Source organism: Lepidochelys kempii, chromosome 12 (assembly GCF_965140285.1).
Source record: "Lepidochelys kempii isolate rLepKem1 chromosome 12, rLepKem1.hap1, whole genome shotgun sequence".
Lineage (NCBI taxonomy): Eukaryota > Metazoa > Chordata > Testudines > Cheloniidae > Lepidochelys > Lepidochelys kempii.
Window position 1 is genome coordinate 2,683,663 of NC_136391.1, and position 13,191 is coordinate 2,696,853.

General features: G+C 54.7%; 1 protein-coding gene across 2 annotated transcripts in view; it reads left to right on the plus strand.

Annotated features, from left to right (window-relative positions):
- The window catches only part of ACD (ACD shelterin complex subunit and telomerase recruitment factor), a 36,830-nt gene extending 23,670 nt beyond the window's left edge, over positions 1 to 13,160 (plus strand). Inside the window, exons 6-15 of one of the 2 annotated variants that reach the window (XM_073307122.2) lie at positions 1,227 to 1,306; positions 4,273 to 4,317; positions 5,083 to 5,168; positions 6,493 to 6,656; positions 7,075 to 7,162; positions 7,793 to 7,870; positions 7,984 to 8,079; positions 9,364 to 10,223; positions 11,187 to 11,263; positions 12,334 to 13,160. In XM_073307122.2, coding sequence (XP_073163223.1) covers positions 1,227 to 1,306; positions 4,273 to 4,317; positions 5,083 to 5,168; positions 6,493 to 6,656; positions 7,075 to 7,162; positions 7,793 to 7,870; positions 7,984 to 8,079; positions 9,364 to 10,223; positions 11,187 to 11,263; positions 12,334 to 12,469 — 1,710 coding nt within the window. In that variant the 3' untranslated portion in view covers positions 12,470 to 13,160. Of the gene's footprint in view, positions 1 to 1,226; positions 1,307 to 4,272; positions 4,318 to 5,082; positions 5,169 to 6,492; positions 6,657 to 7,074; positions 7,163 to 7,792; positions 7,871 to 7,983; positions 8,080 to 9,363; positions 10,224 to 11,186; positions 11,264 to 12,217 lie in introns of both variants that reach the window. The other variant, XM_073307124.2, reaches the window with a different exon arrangement.
- Positions 13,161 to 13,191: the final 31 nt, after the last annotated feature.

Sequence of the window (13,191 nt, forward strand, 5' to 3'; positions counted from 1 at the left end):
GGGTTTGTGAGGGGAGGGAGGATGTGGTGGCTGGAGGAAGCAGGCACTCCCAATCCCATTACACCCTCAGTCCCTTGGTGACTGTGTCATAATGCCCGTCCCATGATGAGGTGACTGCTTGTCCCCTGCTCCTCCACTTGCAGCCCAGGAGCTTTCCCAGAATCCTTTGCAGCAGTTGCCCAAGAGCTTTCTAGGCACTCCTTGGCCTGTCTCCCCCGTGGGGTCCGTCCCTCGGCGAGGGGCTGGCCAGGGAGTGCATCGACTTGCTCCAGCCTGGCTTGTCAAACTGGCCTGAGGCTTAGGGTGACCAGGCAGCAAGTGTGAAAAATCGGGACGGGGGGGGGGTAATAGGCACCTATATAAGAGAGAGAGCCCCAAATATTGGGATTGTCCCTATAAAATTGGGACATCTGGTCTCCTTACTGAGGCTGGAGCGGGTGCGGGCCCTACCCTAGAGAGGGAGATGGTCTGCAGATGACTAGGCTGTACACGTGGAGGGGGCGGACGGGGACAGGCAGTGCTCAGAGGTTTGTGACTTGAGCCTGAGCAGCCCAAGCCTTTCACGCTCCAAATAACGCAGCGGGGAGGTTTGTGGGTGCCCCAGCTAGAGCCGAGGGGAGGGAAGGGGTGTGTGGATGTGTTTGCTTGCAGTATATTATTCAGCCACTAGTGTCAGGGGTGTGTGGTTGGTTGTGGTACATGTATTCAGACACTAGATGTGTGCGTGTGCATATGTTGTTTAGACACTGGTGTGTGTTAGCTTGCCGTACATTATTCCGGCACTGGGGTTTGTCTTTGTGGCACGCTATTCAGATACGGGGCGGGGGGTGCTAGCTTTCGGGATGTTGTTCAGCCACTAGAGGTCTCTGTGCCATCAGGCGCCCTGGCAACCAGGCCGGGGGCGGCTGGGCCGGGGCTGTGGGACGGCCATCCACTGGGGGCAGGCTGTTATCCCGCATAGCGAGGGGGAGCCCCAGAGAGGACTGAGGCGAGAGGGCCCCCTCTCCTGCTCGCTCCAGCCTGTGACTTGCAGCGGCCACGGCCCCCCACCCTTCGCGTACCCCTCATTTGCTGAGGGGCCTGGTGGAGACACTCCCATTGCTCCCTAGGCTCCTACCCTCCAGTGCCCGGGGGGGGGCTGAGGAGGAGCCCAGAGCCGGTGCCGGGGGGAGCAGGTGGCTTTGCTGTGCACCCCACGCCTGACACTGCCTGTCTGTCCTTTCCAGGAGGAGTGCGAGTTCTACCTGTCCGTCCATCAGTTCATCGTGTTGCCCTTGCAGAGGCAGAGGATGGAGGCGCTGAACTGGTAAGGCCCTCTGCTTGTGCGGCACCTGCCAGCGCGCACTTCCCCCCTCGCTCAGTTTGCAGCTGAGGATGGGGACCCCAGGGGGATCCCACGCCCCCAAGGCAAAGCCAAGAGATTGCCAACGGTGCATCAACTGGCCTGTGTGTTGCATGGCTGTGCACGGGGTTGATGCCAGAAAGACCCTAGTATCGCACCCTCCAACTTCTAATTTTATCACCCCCACCTCTAGGAGCTTGTGGGGTTAGCAGCAGCCCACCCACCCACCCACCCACCCACCCACACACACACACACACACACACACACACACACACACACACACACACACACACACACACACACACACACACACACACACACACACACACACACACACACACACACAAGCGCAGCTCTCGTTGCACTGGGGTGAGAGCTGCAGCGGTGCACCAGCCATCTGCTTACAGGGGAAGAGGTTCAGCCTCTTGCTTGTGCTGAGGGATCAGGTTGTTCGCAGCATATCTAGCAGCTCTGATTGACTCTCTTCTTCTGCCTGCCTGCGGGAGACAGGGAATGGGGGAGAGCAGCTGATAGCTGGGGATTTCCCTGGAGAGCAGGGTTCTTCCCTGCAGGCCTGTCACAGAGACAGAAAACCACCCTCTGTGTGGGAACTGCATAGAGTTGGTGGGGCTGGGATCCCATCTGCCTCTTTACCCCTCAGAGGCCCTGCGGCAGCGCACCTCACTCAGTCTCCATGCAGCTCACGGCATGGCCATTTCTTGCAAATTTATGGTGGGTCATGGAATTGAGGCCCTGGCTGCAGATGCTGTGAAAAGCTTCACCCATCATATGCTTTTTGGAAAGCAAAATAAATATATGAGAAACTCTTCCCAGACAAGGCTCTGGCCGGATGGCAGGTTTGCTAAACTGCATGCTCAAACTCCTAGGCCTTCCAGGGATGATATTTTTGTGCCTTTGCTATGGTCTTGAAAGGAGTAACTATCATTCACCATTTTCCCAGATAAGCTACATGCTTGCAGAAGATCACTTTAGGCAGAGCGGGGCATAGAGCCCAGGTGTCAAACAGAGCGGAGTTAAGTTTCAACCACTTTGCCACACAACCTTCCATAAGGAACTTCTCCAGTGAGATGCCTTTGTGACCCACACTAACACAGTACAGGGCTGGGTCACCCTTTAGCAAGTAGACCATGTACAGAGGTCTGAGTCTACTACTGCTTCCATGCTAAGAGATGTGGTCCTTCAGGTCAAGTGGGTGAGCCTCTTATTTTTACATCCAGCGATCCCAGGTCCATTCCTCACAGAGCACCTGAGCAGTGGCGCTGGGCTGGGCTCTCTCACCACAATCTTCTCTGAGGCTGGAAACAGAAACTTAGAATCCTAGGGCCAGGTTCTCAAAGTGTTTTTAGGCACCGAACATCCATTTATTTCAATGGGAGTTAGGCACCTAAATACCTTTTGGGGATCTCAGCCTGAATGCCTAGTGTCCCCTTGCAGTCCCTCAAATACTTGGCGTCAGACTTGGGTTGCGGTCTTTTTAACTTCCTCTGCAGCATGAGAAGTGGAGATCATCTGGTCATATCTCACTTAATCAATCTCCTGCCGCTGCCGGGGCCTCAGATATTGATTCACCTAGGTCCATCCTGTTCTCTGCCTGTGGCCCCCAGTAGTTTAGTCTCCTGATGACTGTAATACTTTGATGTAATTATGGTTGTTGGATTTACTGTGCAAGTGGCTGGGTGTTTTGGTGGCCTATGCTAGAGAGGAGATGGGACTAGAAGAGGGTCCCCTCTGGCTTTGAACTCCAGAACATTACGATTTATGTACCCCGCTAGCAATACGTGATGGGCCGGTCCATAGCTTGTTCGCTCTTCAGGGCAGGCACTGTCTCTTACTCTGTGGCTGTACAGTGCCCAGCCCAACGGGGCTCTGATCTCAGTTGGGTTCTCTATTGCGAGCTCCCGCCCAAGAGGCTAAAACCGCCTCATTCGCTATTTGAGAGAGTTGGCCATAGGGTGGCGCGCTATGAGGGCAGAATTTAGAAGACAGACTAAAAATCACAATTGAATCTTAAAACTCATGATTTTGGGGCTAATTTTATAGAATCATAGAAACAGGCTGGAAGGGACTTCAAGGGGATCACCTAGGCCAGCCCCCTGCCCTGAGGCAGGACCAAGCAAACCTAGTCCAACCTGTTCTTAAACCTCCAGCGACAGGGATTGCACAACCTCCCTTGGGCATATTGCAGAATTTAACTACCCTGAGAGTTAGAAAGTTTTTCTAATATCTAACCTACATCTCCCTGGCTGCAGATTAAGCCCATCACTTCACTGGGCATGGAGAGCAATTGATCACCATCCTCTTTATAACACTCCTTAACATCATGAAGACTGTAATGAGGGCCTCACTCAGTCTTTTCTCCAGGCTAAAGATGCCCAGTTGTTTTAACCTTTCCTCACAGGCCAGGTGTTCTAACCCTTTTTGGGGTGTCTGACTCATGGGCTTTGAACCTGCAGGGCTGGCCATTCTGCGCTCCCTGCAGAACCCCTTAGTACTTCTCTGGCCCAGCTGCTTGGGCACTGCAGAGGTTGAAGGCATGTAGTCAGTCATTGAGGCTTTCACTAGCCCCCTGTGTGATGGTTCTCTAAACCCCTTATATGCTCCGTGTCCCTGGGGGCTCTCTGTAGCTCTAAACTGCTGTTCTCCCCCTGGCTTTAATCACATCACCCTTGGAGGAACTGCACTGATATGAGCCAGTCTGCCAGAGGGAGATACTGTGCAAGTTAGATGTGGTTGTCTTTATGACCATCCCATGTGTTCTAGCTCATCTGCTCTTTTGGGGAGGGGATGAGGGAAGGGGGAGATGAAGCCTTCAGGGAAATAGCGCTGCTTGCTATAGCGAGGGCAGTGCCTTGTGTGGGCATGTGGGGTAGGCTGCTGCACCGGTAATCAAGACTCTTTGTTGTTCCAGTAATCAGGAGCCCTCGATCCTCCAGAAGATAAAGGAACTGTGGCAGTGAGTACATGGCCCAGTTATGGCGCCATTTTCCCGACTTGCCGAGATCTGTGCTAGATCAGGGCATGGGTAGTGCTGACTAGTGAAAGGAGGTGCATGTTTACACAGCTTCCAGTGTGTGGGACTCCTGTGTCACAGGCTGTGATTGAGCTTGGCAGGAGTCACCAAAAAAAGCCATGGTTTTCATGGCTGAGTGTGTTCATAGTTGGGATGAAATGTTAAGGTGTGAGCCCTCGTGCTTCAGGGCGTGAGGAAACTTCCCCTACTGGCCATGTATTCCTCCTGAGTGAGCAGTGGCTCGGAGGGGTAGAGGGACCATTGCCTTGCTTGTGAATGGCTCCCTTAGGGCGCAGGAAGGCAGCTCCTGCTCTGCTGAGACCATGCCTTACAACTTCCACTGCTCACCTCCTGTTTGGGGTTTGTTGCTGAAGAGCAGCACGCTCCCTGCTTCATATCCCCGAGGAGGAAGTTGGGCTGAAACAATAGGGTTAGCTCCCCTGTGTCTCAGTGCAAGAATCGCACCTGGAAGAGTAGGGCTAGTGCATTCCTGGAAAGGCCCATCTCCTCGAAGTGCACTGCTTTGCTTGTAGCAAATTGGTATAGTGAGCCTGCCAGAGTGAAATTGCTCAGAGAGAGAGAGGCCAGGGACTGGCTCTGATTCCCACAGGGGCTCAGTCTTGGGGCACTCCCCCTGGCTCTGGTTTCCCTGTTGGGCCAGGGGGCACTGCATGAGCTTTGTAAGGTTTTCTGTCATGTGCTGGCCAGGGAAGATGTCTGGAGCCTGACCCTGGGATCTGTGGTGTTTGACTGTTGCAGGAGAGGCCTCACCCTGAAGAACATTTCCTCCTCAGGTATGGTGGGCATGGTGATCGGAGAGGCTGGGGGGTGCGGGGGGGCGGTGTTGTTGACCTGTGTGAAATTAGTTGGTGGATCTCAGTTCTCAGTCCACCTTACACAGACCTCTGCCACAATGGCACTAACTGCCCGCCTCGTCGGCCATCCCAGCAAGGAGTTGGATGTGGTTTAAAGACTGACCTGTGCTCCGGAGTTGTCTGCTCTGGGCGGGGCTGAGGCGTGCTGGCTGAACAGCATGGGCAGTGTGCCCTGATGCTGCCAGGGCTCTCGGTGGATAAACAGGACTGAGGGCTTTGTGGATGTCAGTGCAGCTACTAAACCCACTGAAAACACGGAGCCCGGGATCCTTGCCCTCATCTGTGCTGCAGTCAGAGAACCACTCTGGAGCAAAGGGCTGTAAACCCAGTCAGGCCAGGGGGAGGCCCTTAGTCTTCACTAAGCGCAGGGAGTTCGGCCTGAGGATTTGCTTGCCACATTTGGCCACACTACACTGGTATCCAAAGGAGGTGTGTTTTCCCTGAGGTCAGCCTGCTCTGCCCAGCCTTCCCTCTGGCACTGGGTGGCTGCCTGTGGAACTCTCAGCAGCACGAAATGGTCTTAAGAGTTTGGTTAATAAACAGCCCAGATTCATATTAACTCCCCTGGCCCAGAAGTGATGTCCTTGCTGGTGAAAGGGGCCTGATCAACAGCCCTGGCACTGGCCATCCTGTGTGCCTTCACAGAGCATGGGCAGTGCCCCCTTCTACCTCGCTCCTACACAGGAGTGCCACGTCACTGCACTGATTATAACTCTGCTCCTGTTGGGCAGCCTCTGACTCGTCTGCATTCTAATGAATCAGCCCCTTGCCTCTCTGTGACAGGCAGCAAAGTGGCTGGCACGAGGCCGTGGTGTGCTGTGGGCGCCTGTCCATCAGGAACTGCACTGAGATGCCCCCATCCTGGCTCTTAGCACCCCTGCTGTTCCAGTCCTGGGTCTTCCTGGAGCCAAAACTAACACACAGCTGAGGGCTCGGAGCAGACCCCATCCAAACTCTTCTTGCCTTCCCCAGTGCCTTTGGGTTGCCCCCTTCTGCCCCAGAGCCGGCGGCATTTCGTGCTCAGTAATTCTTGAGCGGTACATCCTTTGCAAAGTGCTTTGGTGATCCTGTGTGATGGAAGGTGCTGTGGGAATGTAAGACAAGTTTGTTGCTAGGAGCAGAAAGGAAGTACTGAGAGCTGTTTGTACAAAATAGCTTCTCCAGGCTCTCCGTGTGTGTCACAGCTAGGCTCTGGGCTTGCGGCCTCGGGCCTGTTGACGTGGGCACGTCTGTCTCCCTATAGGGACCTCGGTGTCTCAGTTAATGATCGACATAGGGCAGAGACGGCTCAAGGTTTTGAAGCAGAATGTCGAGGATTGCCTGGATTTACTGGACCCAAGTGAGGTGCCAGCCATAGGGGAGAGGCTCCCTGTCACCAACTGGGAGGCAGAGCGCAAGAGAGAGGAGGTCAGTCCTGGCTGCCAGCCTGTCCTGGCTGTGCGTGTGTCCAGAGATCTGGTTCGGGGCCAGGCGGGGTTGAGGGGCGATGGTGGGGCTCTTCTCGCAGAAGAAAGAGGTAAATCCTTCGACCTTGGGAGGGAAGGACCCAGTTGGAGGGAGTGAGGGTGGCTCTTGCTGTGGCATACAGGCTTTTGGCATTTCTTGGGATAGTGCTGCATTGCGTCGGGTTCCCAGAGCTCACGCGGGATGCTCAGACCTAAGAGTTAAAATCAGCTCTTCCGGGCTCACTCTCCTGGTCTGGGGAAGAGCTCCTGGTTTTCCCAGTGATGCTAGGAGCCCCAGGGATGGGTCAGTGTGCCGGGCTGCCTGGACTCCCTGTCCATCTGTCTGTGGAATAGAAGCTGGCTAACAGTTCTCTTTTCAGCTGAGTAAGGACGTCTTTACAGTACCAGCCAACTTCCTGGTGATCAGCCCAGAGGAGAAGGAGGCGATTCGTGATGCCTGCCTGGCAGGTCAGTACCACAGCCATACCTACAGGACGCAGACTGTGCACAACAGTCTGCTGTTTCTGGGCTTGGGCTCTGCCTGAGCGCCTTGCAGACCTGATTTTGAGAGCTGCAGGCTCTCAGTCAGAGCTCCCTGCGTGTTAGCAGGCTCCCCGCTGGCTGGGGCTCTCCAGAAGCGTGCCCAGGTCTCAGTGAGGCACCCTCTGCCTGACACTCTCTCCGCTCCCATCCCTCATGAGCTTTCTGCACCAAGAGCTTTCTGCACCAACCGGGTCTGCCTCTCAGGGGTGGCTCTGGAATGGGGGCAGGGCTCCCGAGCCGCATGGTTCAGTCAGGCCCTGCCTGCAGGGCTGCGCTCTCTGGGGATGTTGGTCCACGTGGCGTGGGATGGCAACTGGCATTCCAGTCCCTGGCCTGGTCCTTCACAGATGCAGCTAGAATGAGATGCTTCCTCTAGCCAGGGGATTTGCGAACCCTGTAATCATCCCCAGTGGAGACTGGGAGGCTGCAGTGGAGCTCTTCCCTGAGGGGTCCTTGTGGTTCTGGGGGGGGGGGGGGGTTTAGGCTGCTCTCGGGGAATGAGCTGAGTCAGCGAGAGGCACCCAGAGTGTGACGGCAACCCCCCTTTTCCTGCAGGAGCTCCTCACACTGTTCCTGGGAGTAGCTGCCTTGACAGGGACCCGGATGACCGTAGCGTAGTGTCATGCCCCAATGGTGAGTAGAGGAACCTGAGCCAGTGGCCACTGTTCCTTGCTGAGGCCTTTCGCCTGGCCTGCAGTTCTCCAATCTGTAGGGCTGTAGTCTAATTTCATTCTCGCTTTTGGCAGACCCTAGTGCGATGTCCCGAAGTTTGGACGTATCCCTGGATAATCCCTGGGACAAGCTTCAGTCAGTGTCCGTGACTCTGTCATCCTCTTTGGAAGGTGAGTGCACACATTTCCCTACAGCATCTCCTGTTGCAAGTGGAGACCGTCTTTCCTTCTCTCTCTGTGTCTGTACACCTGGTATCTTACACCTTCTGGAGATACAGGGTCAGACAGGAAGAATTGTGTGCTCACGCGCACGCAATTTATAAGCCTTGTTACCACCATCACACTTGAAATTGCACACTCACTTCTGCATACGCAGTTCTTAAAATGTGGCCCATGATGTGTGCACGTGCAGGGGATGAGGATGGTTTTCAGGAAGGTGCAGCCTGAATCTCTTTGATGTATTCAGGTGCCTGTGTGTGTGTGTGAGATAGCGTTTGCCAGTCCACCCATCTGCATGCACCAAGGGTGATAGACTTTATCTCCCCCCATAAATGGCTGATGCCCTTGCACAATATTGGTGGTACCTGTATCATGGTAGTGCCTAGGAACCACGGAGATCAACACCCCATTGTGCTAGGTGCTGTACAGACACAGAGTAATAGACTAACTCAACAAGACAGACACAGGCTGGGGGCGGAGGATAGCGGGCGTAGTGAGCAGCGGGATCAGTGACAGAAGCTGGGACAGGATCAGCTAAACGGAAAAACACCAGAAGGGAGAGGGGATGTGGAATGAGTCGGGGCGGGGCAGCCTGTACAGCAGGGAGAGACTCTGTGAGGGAGGGTGTTGGTGCAAACAGCCAATCAGCACGGAGGAGAAAATGCCCAATAGAACCTGGATAAGACACTTGAAGGACACCTCCGGTAGCCAAGAGTTGCTGTAGCAGAACCAACGAGGAGTCCTTGTGGCACCTTGGAGACTAACACGTTTATGTGGGCATAAGCTTTCATGGGTTAGAACCCACTTCATCAGATGCATGGAGTGGAAAAGACAGTAGCCGGTATATATACATACTACATGAAAAGATGGGAGTTGCCTTACCAAGTCGGGGGTCAGTCTAACAAGACAATTCAATTAACAGTAGAATACCAAGGGAGGAAAAATCACTTTTGTAGTGGTAATGAGGGTGGCCAATTTCAAACAGCTGACAAGAAGGTGCGAGTAACAGTAGGGGGAAATTTAGTTTTTGTAATAACCCATCCACTCCCAGTCTTTATTCAGGCCTAACCTTCTCCTGCCAACTTTGCCATCACTGGCCCCTGTGGATAGTTCCCCTTTGGAATTGTCCTTCTCCAGCTGCCTTCCCAGCCCCAGAGAGGTGGGACAGGCTCTGCCCATGCTGCTGTCTCCTGCCCTCGTCCACAGAGAAAGTTGTGTTTTGTTCTCTTTTGTCAGAGAAGTCCCTTATCCAGCCCAGCCTGCCAAGCACACAAGAGGCCCAGCTGGCAAGCTCTGCAGAGGAGGCGGCTATCACGCAGCCTGACAGCAACACCCCAGATTTCTTGGAGCCTTCCAGCCAGAAGTCCCCTTCTACCTTATCCCAGGGTGAACCAGTGAAGACTGTATCCCCATCACTGCTGTCCTACAGCAGTACACGTGCCCCAGAGGTTGCCAGTCAAGGAACAGCTGCTGCCACATTCCAGAGGGCACCACATGTGGACAAAAACCGTGATGCCAGCCATGACATTCCCTGCGGCCAGCCATCTGGGGCTTTCCAAACCAATCTGTGCCCTTTCTCTCCTGCTCTTCCTATTTTGGGCAGCATCAACAGCAGAGCAGCACCCCCTGCAAATGGAGGGCAGGCTGATCGTGGTGGCCTGGCTTCCCTCCCAGATGTGGGGAACAGTGGTCTGACAAGCTCTCAAGGGGACGCTGAGCTAGGGAGTGGAGCTGGGGGAAAAGATCTGTGCAGGAGCAGGCAGCACAGGGTGACTAAGAGAAAGCTGCTGGTGGATGACAATAAGGTCCATGACCAGGTTTTGCCCAGCCCAGGCAAAACCCATCAGAGAGCACAGAGGAAACCTCCCCATGCGGATGTGCCCATGGGGGACATGCGCTGCATGGACAGGAAGATAGTGGGCCAGAACCCAGGTATGGAGTTGGTGAGTGCTCAGAGAGCCAAGAAGAGCAGGCAGGAGCAGGCCGGGCCAGCTCAGGAGCCTGCACTGCCTGGGGACCCGGAGAGGCTGCCAGGAAGGGGGAATGAGACAGCTGCAGTCGGGAGCATGGCTACATCCAGGCCAGGCCAGCAACAGGTAAAGATTGAGAGGCTCATTGTCACTTCTTAGTTTTGTCTTAGTGTCCCACAGTCTCCTGTCTCCCAGCCCCAAGGCCCTGCCTTGTAGCCACCAGCCTTCCAGCTGAGAAGAAAAGGGAAGGGCTCCCTCTGAGGCTGTCTGCCTCTCCCTTGCTGGGTCTGAGCTTTCTTCCCCTGCAAGAGTCCTGCTCCAGGAGCAAGGGGTCTGTGTCAGCCCACGTCTGCCAGGGAACTGCCCTCTGCCAGGCATTCCCAATAGTAGCCATTGCTCCTGTGCCAGACAGTAGACAGCCATGTCCATGGTGGGAAGGTGGGAAAAGCCTGTTGTGACCATGTGGTTGGGGAAGGGGGAGGCAGAAGCCACATGCAGTGGGATTTGGAGGAGCTAGTCAGAGCGCAGGGGTGAGAGTACAGAGAACACACTCCAGCACTTGCTACAAGTCCCCTCCTGGGCTCCCAGATGGAGACGGGGTCCCCTCCTGGGCTCCCAGATGGAGACGGGGTCCTAAACAACCAAGGAAATCCTCCAGCTCTCTAAGTAATTAACTCAGTAACGTGTGAAAGAGGCCCTGTCATGCTGCACATGCTGAAGTAGGCTCAATCTTACAGCACAAGGCCCCCTCCTTGGAGGGGATCAGTCATTGTTTCAGGGGACCTCTCCTTAAGGTTGGTGTCTGTTTCGGGAGGCTTTCACTCCAGGGCTGCGCCAAGCACTCAGGGTAACTCAGATTTCCAAGAGAATCCCCTGCTCCTGCATGCTGGCTTGCCCAGAACTCTTGTCTTTCCCTGGGGACATCTAGTGTCTTGGTTCCACTGGGTAAACGTGCATGAAACCAGCTCCTGAGCCAGGAGAGCTGGTGGGGAAGAAAGCTATGCCCGGAGCTCTGCATGGGCTGGAGATATTTTTGAGCTGTGATGTTTAACATAGATTGAACCAAATTGTCTTCCTTCCCTCCACAAGTATGTGAAAACAACCCCGTTTCAATACACCTACAAGGCACCAACACCAGATCTCTGTGCCCGAGTGAACTCCACCAGGTGAGTGCGGTGCGTGGGTCTCCCAGACAGGGCACATCCCAGCTAAGTGGGCTTCTCAAATTCCCTTTGCATCTCATAAGCTGCTCTGCATCCTGTCCAAAGCATCTGGCACGGCTCCAGAGACCCTATTGCCGGTACAGCTGAGGCGAGAGCTGCGCCGGTCCCCCTTAGATTTCACTCCCATCCACCAGCTCCCTCTGACAACAGCTTGGGCTGCAGTGCCATGCTGCTGTCAGGGAGCTGCACTTGCATAGCCCCTACGAACCCAACCTGTGGGTCTCTGGCCATGCAGTGACTGACACTGCTGTGAGCTGGGTCCCCACTGCTTCACTAGGCGGTGGGCTCTCAAACCAAGCCAGTGTGGTTCACACTGTAATACAGAGATTGACTCATGGCCCTCTCCCCTCCCAGTTGCGGTTATCAACATGTGGGTGGTAAGTATGGCAGTTCTCGCCTGTGGGGCGTAGAACTGGAGCGCTAACCCATGTTCCCTCTCTGAGAACACTAATCGCACTTGATTTGTCTCTTCATTACACAGCTTAATTCCTCCCACCTGCAGTGTTCCCCTGCCCACTGGTTCCCTTCCACCCTGGACATACTGTCAGTACCTTCTTCCTTTCTCCCCTCATGGGCAGCTGGCAGTCCCAGCTCTAGTAAAGGCAGCCAGGCTGACTCCTGGTTTGAGCTGCTCTTACAGTCCTTGGCAGTGAGTGCTTGGACCCTTGTCAAAGCAGCTGAAGAGAAGCCGTGGCGCCATGTGACCAGCCTCTTTGGGGATTACCAGTCACTGCTGTGTGGAGCACAGCTTGGGCACAGCTGCTCTGGGGTCTCGCTCAGGGGCTCCCTCGGCAGAGTACAGTATTGTTCTGGATGGCAGCCGAGCCCTGCGGTAGGTAAGCACGGCAGCTGCACAGCAGCCGTCCCATTCACTCGTGCTCATGTTTTGGTTGACAGGATCTCGAAGGCGATGCTGCGGTGGGCCTGCTGGGTGATCACCAAAGCTGAGCAGCCCTGAGGCCCTGGTGGAGTTCCAACGTGCTATTCAGAGGTTCTCCTGTTCTTGTTCACAGCTTACCCAAAGGGAAGAGCATGACTCGATATCCCTACAGAGTAGGCTCTCTGGGGCCAAAAGGAAGGTCCGTTGGCACTCAAGTTACCCAAAAGGCACTCCAATCCCCACAACTCCAGCCCAGACTCTTGGAATAGCTACTGTGCCGTATGCTGGGAGTCCCCTGCCACAGTGGGGGCAGCTGAAGGGCTGTGGCTGCTGCAGGGAAGCAGCATGCGTGACCCTTTGCTGGCATGGTGTGACACTGCTGAATTTCAGGCTTAGCTATGGCTGGGAGGGGCAACTGGTTTTCTTCCTGTGCTCCACGAGAAGGGCTGGTGTAGGGAAAGTCAGGTAGACAGGATACCTTGCTGTGGGATATTCTGCTCTCCCTTCTCCCTACAATCACCTCTTCAGCATGTTAAACCCCAGCTGGAAAGCAATGCCCTTCAGTGCTCTGCCTGACCCGCACACCTGCCCAGTCTGTTATTTGTCAAGGAATGCAATGAGCGGGGATAGGAGCAGGCATCTCAAAAGCACACGCAGAGCACCTATGAGCAAGGGGCTTGCTACATCTCCTTACAACCTCCAGCATCCCTTAACTGGGCTAATGCCCCAGCCCTAGGCTCCAGCCAGAGGAGTTCCCATGTTGTAGCAGAGGTTAGGAAAGCACTGGTAGCGTTCCTTATCCACAGCAGTGCACCCCTCTACCAGTTGCAGCTCTGGAGTCAATGCAGTAGTGTGGTCTTTTAATGCTTTGTTTGATTAGGTTCCTGCTCCGTTTGTTACAAAATATTTCACATGGTTTATGCTTTGGAAATGAAAAATAAAAAGTTGTCTGTTTTTAAATACATGGCTCTGATAGAATATCCTCATCCCC